Raw genomic sequence first — 3,183 nt, 5'->3', positions numbered from 1 at the left:
ACATAGCTTTGTGGACTAATGATTGTGCTTTTCGTTATCTGAGAGGATGGGTGAATGTGCCTGTGAATGTTTATGTGTTGGTTATTGTTTACTTGAGACAGGATGGAAAGTAAATTTAACTTGGAGAAAAGAGTAAGTTGTTGAGTTTATTGGAAAAGTAAGTTGTGTACCGTAGAATTTGTTGTTATGTTGACAAAACAGTTTAAAAAAGAGCAGACCTGACTCTGCAAGTGATAACTTATAACTACTTGTTTCAATGACTTTGAGGTATATCTGACCGCTTTCGCTATCTCATGGTGACACAAAAACAAAGGTGGATGTGACAATGGCAGTATTAACTTGTTTTTATTAGTTAAATTCGTATACACATTTGAAAATCATAAAAAGCTGTGAACACTCCCCACCCACCCCCATGCTCCTTGCACACAAAAATATACCACCTACACTATGCATGTTACAAACTACATGATTTTACTGTTGCACTTCTGTATCTTAAATATAAATAAATAAACACACTTTTTCAAATCAATGTGTGGCACAAGCTGAACCAACAACAAACACACATCAAAATAGTTTTCTCGTCAATGTAATAATCATATTTATTTTCTCGTCAGTGTAATAATAATATTGAATCACAATGACAATGTAATATCAATAAAATTGGAACACATAAGGATGCAAAAATGGGCTGATGCTGTCATATATAGTAATATTACTCTGGGTCCCTATAACCCACGTACTGCCCATCTGCACTAGAAAACTGTTCTCTAATTCTTGCAACCGCACAAGCTGGTAAGGTGACCCTGATGTCTCTCCCCAGCCATTTCCAGACCCACCGCACAAGCATGCGGTAAGCTACATACCGATACCGCCTGGAAAGAAAAACAAGCATACAGTATTAATGACAGTATCAATCAATCAATATGAGGCTTATATCGCGCGTATTCCGTGGGTACAGTTCTAAGCGCAGGGATCTGTAAAAAATTTTTATGCAATTTATATCGCGCACATATTCAAGGCGCAGGGATTTATTTATGCCGTGTGAGATGGAATTTTTTGTACACAATACATCACGCATTCACATCGGCCAGCAGATCGCAGCCATTTCGGCGCATATCCTACTTTTCACGGCCTATTATTCCAAGTCACACGGGTATTTTGGTGGACATTTTTATCTATGCCGATACAATTTTGCCAGGAAAGACCCTTTTGTCAATCGTGGGATCTTTAACGTGCACACCCCAATGTAGTGTACACAAAGGGACCTCGGTTTTTCATCTCATCCGAAAGACATATAACGTTCGCCACACACAAGACCCTTTTGTCAATGGTGGGATCTTTAACGTGCACACCCCAATGTAGTGTACACGAAGGGACCTCGGCGTTTCGTCTCATCCGAAAGACTAGCACCCACCACCTAGGTTAGGAAAGGGGGGAGAAAATTGCTAACGCCCTGACCCAGGGTTGAACTCGCAACCTCTCGCTTCCGAGCGCAAGTGCGTTACCACTCGGCCACCCAGTCCACAGTACACAAAGTGCACAATCAGGATACTTGAAAACATTCCCCATATTGCTTTGCTCAGAATTAGCACATGCGAATAAATGAATTGTCTTGAAATAAAAATGAATATCTGACAATTAATTTTCATTTTTTTTATTTTATTGTTATTTGTTTTTGCACATCTATGACATAAACCTATTTATAGTATCATGATTACAATTCTAAAAAAAAAATAACTTACTCATTAGCATCCTGTATAGCCCTCCCATACTGCTGGTTGTACCAGTGATAGCATGTCTCCAAGACATAGTGGTCCAAGCACACTGATCTGAAGCCAGGGTGGTCAGTGATGCAGCCCACCCCTGTGCTTACTGTCAGTGATTCCATTTCTGGAATTTCTTGACAACAGCGGCATTCTCGGATTGAGCCCATGCCTGCACAGTTTGCGCACTGACACCTGCACACACAAAATTTGATACAAGTTTAGTTCAAATTCTCTGCAGTCTACAAACTCACACAAAAAAATTGATCTACTAAGGCAGTAAAACAACTGAAATGGACAAATTCACAACCAATGGTAGTGACCATTATGTCTAGACAAAACCATAATAAATTGTTATTCCATTGGAACATTGGTATATTCATACGTGTACTGATTTGGCTAGTTTTAGTTTTGGGGACTGCTACTAGCAATGATTGAGTGGGCATACTGACTACTCAGTAGGATGATGTTTTGACTAAAATTATAATCAGGAATGCGCATCACTTTCTGGCATGCATGAATTGCATCAAGGGTAAAAGAAGACATCGCACAAACTTTACAAATTACTGACTGCAAAACAAGCTCTACCAGAATCGATTCTATAATAGGAATATATACGAGGAAGAGTCTCACAATCACTGAATCAGTGGTAGTTTCTTACCAGTTGGTGGACATCAAACGATCGAGAGACTCGCTAAAATCGTCTCTGTCGGGTGTTTCCTCAACCTCAGCATCGGACAGCTCAGGTTCAAACTGGTATGGTTGAAGATCGTGTTCATTCAAAACCTCAAAATCACTACTGTAGCACGATAGTTCCAGTGATGAAACGCTGCTTGTTTCACTGTTTTCTTCATGGTCTGCCATGCCAATACAGCTGCTGACGTCACTGCGAGGGGAGATCAGCCATGGCTGCGTTTTAGATTCTTACTTCCCTTACCCTTAATTGCAGGTATGAAAACCCACTTTCATTGATCGATATCTATTAAACCAAAGGACTTTGCTTGCCAATATTTTGCATCTGGTACTATTTAGTAATGTTCTCTCAGCAGAATTTTTTTGACCGAGCAATGTGGTTGACCTTTAAACAAAAGCACCACGACTTCACACCAAAGTGAATGTGACTAGAAGTGACTACACTGACTCTTTCGCGTAGTATGGAAACAAATGTTTTCACTGAAACCGTAGTGGAAGTTTGACTTCCCTGCCACTCCTGGTACGAACAGGAGAAGTTTCAACATCTGGAGGATCTGGCAGTTCAAGTTCAACAGTCTCTGCGCCGCCAGAATCACCTGCCGCAGGAAATTTTGGAACAGTTTCATCTCGAATCTGCACCTCATCGCCTGTTGGGGCCCGACGAAGGTGTCGTCTGTTTCGTCTCAGTCTACCTGTCGGTGTTTGAACCACGTACGATCTAGTGGCA

The 3,183-nt window shown here is 40.8% G+C and overlaps 1 protein-coding gene across 1 annotated transcript; it reads right to left on the bottom strand.

The window, feature by feature from the left end:
• Window positions 1-712: 712 nt before the first annotated feature.
• Window positions 713-2,838, bottom strand: LOC138974747 (P2X purinoceptor 7-like). The gene is made up of 3 exons (XM_070347503.1): window positions 2,425-2,838; window positions 1,743-1,958; window positions 713-872 (listed from the first exon to the last, which is right to left on the bottom strand). The coding sequence occupies exons 1-3, from the start codon at window positions 2,625-2,627 to the stop codon at window positions 713-715; spliced, it is 579 nt and encodes a 192-aa protein (XP_070203604.1). The 5' UTR covers window positions 2,628-2,838.
• Window positions 2,839-3,183: the final 345 nt, after the last annotated feature.

Source organism: Littorina saxatilis, linkage group LG1, assembly GCF_037325665.1.
Source record: "Littorina saxatilis isolate snail1 linkage group LG1, US_GU_Lsax_2.0, whole genome shotgun sequence".
In the NCBI taxonomy this organism is placed as follows: Eukaryota; Metazoa; Mollusca; class Gastropoda; order Littorinimorpha; family Littorinidae; genus Littorina; species Littorina saxatilis.
The sequence above is the reverse complement of the archived record's forward strand: the minus strand, read 5'-3'. Positions and strand labels throughout refer to the sequence as shown.

Excerpts from the sequence above, each read along its gene's own strand:
- LOC138974747 (XM_070347503.1), bottom strand. The coding sequence starts at position 2,627 with ATGGCAGACCATGAAGAAAACAGTGAAACAAGCAGCGTTTCATCACTG. Across the intron at positions 1,959-2,424 it reads CGTTTGATGTCCACCAACTG|GTGTCAGTGCGCAAACTGTG; the intron begins GTAAGAAACTAC and ends TTGTGTGTGCAG. Across the intron at positions 873-1,742 it reads GCTATACAGGATGCTAATGA|GCGGTATCGGTATGTAGCTT; the intron begins GTAAGTTATTTT and ends TTTTCTTTCCAG.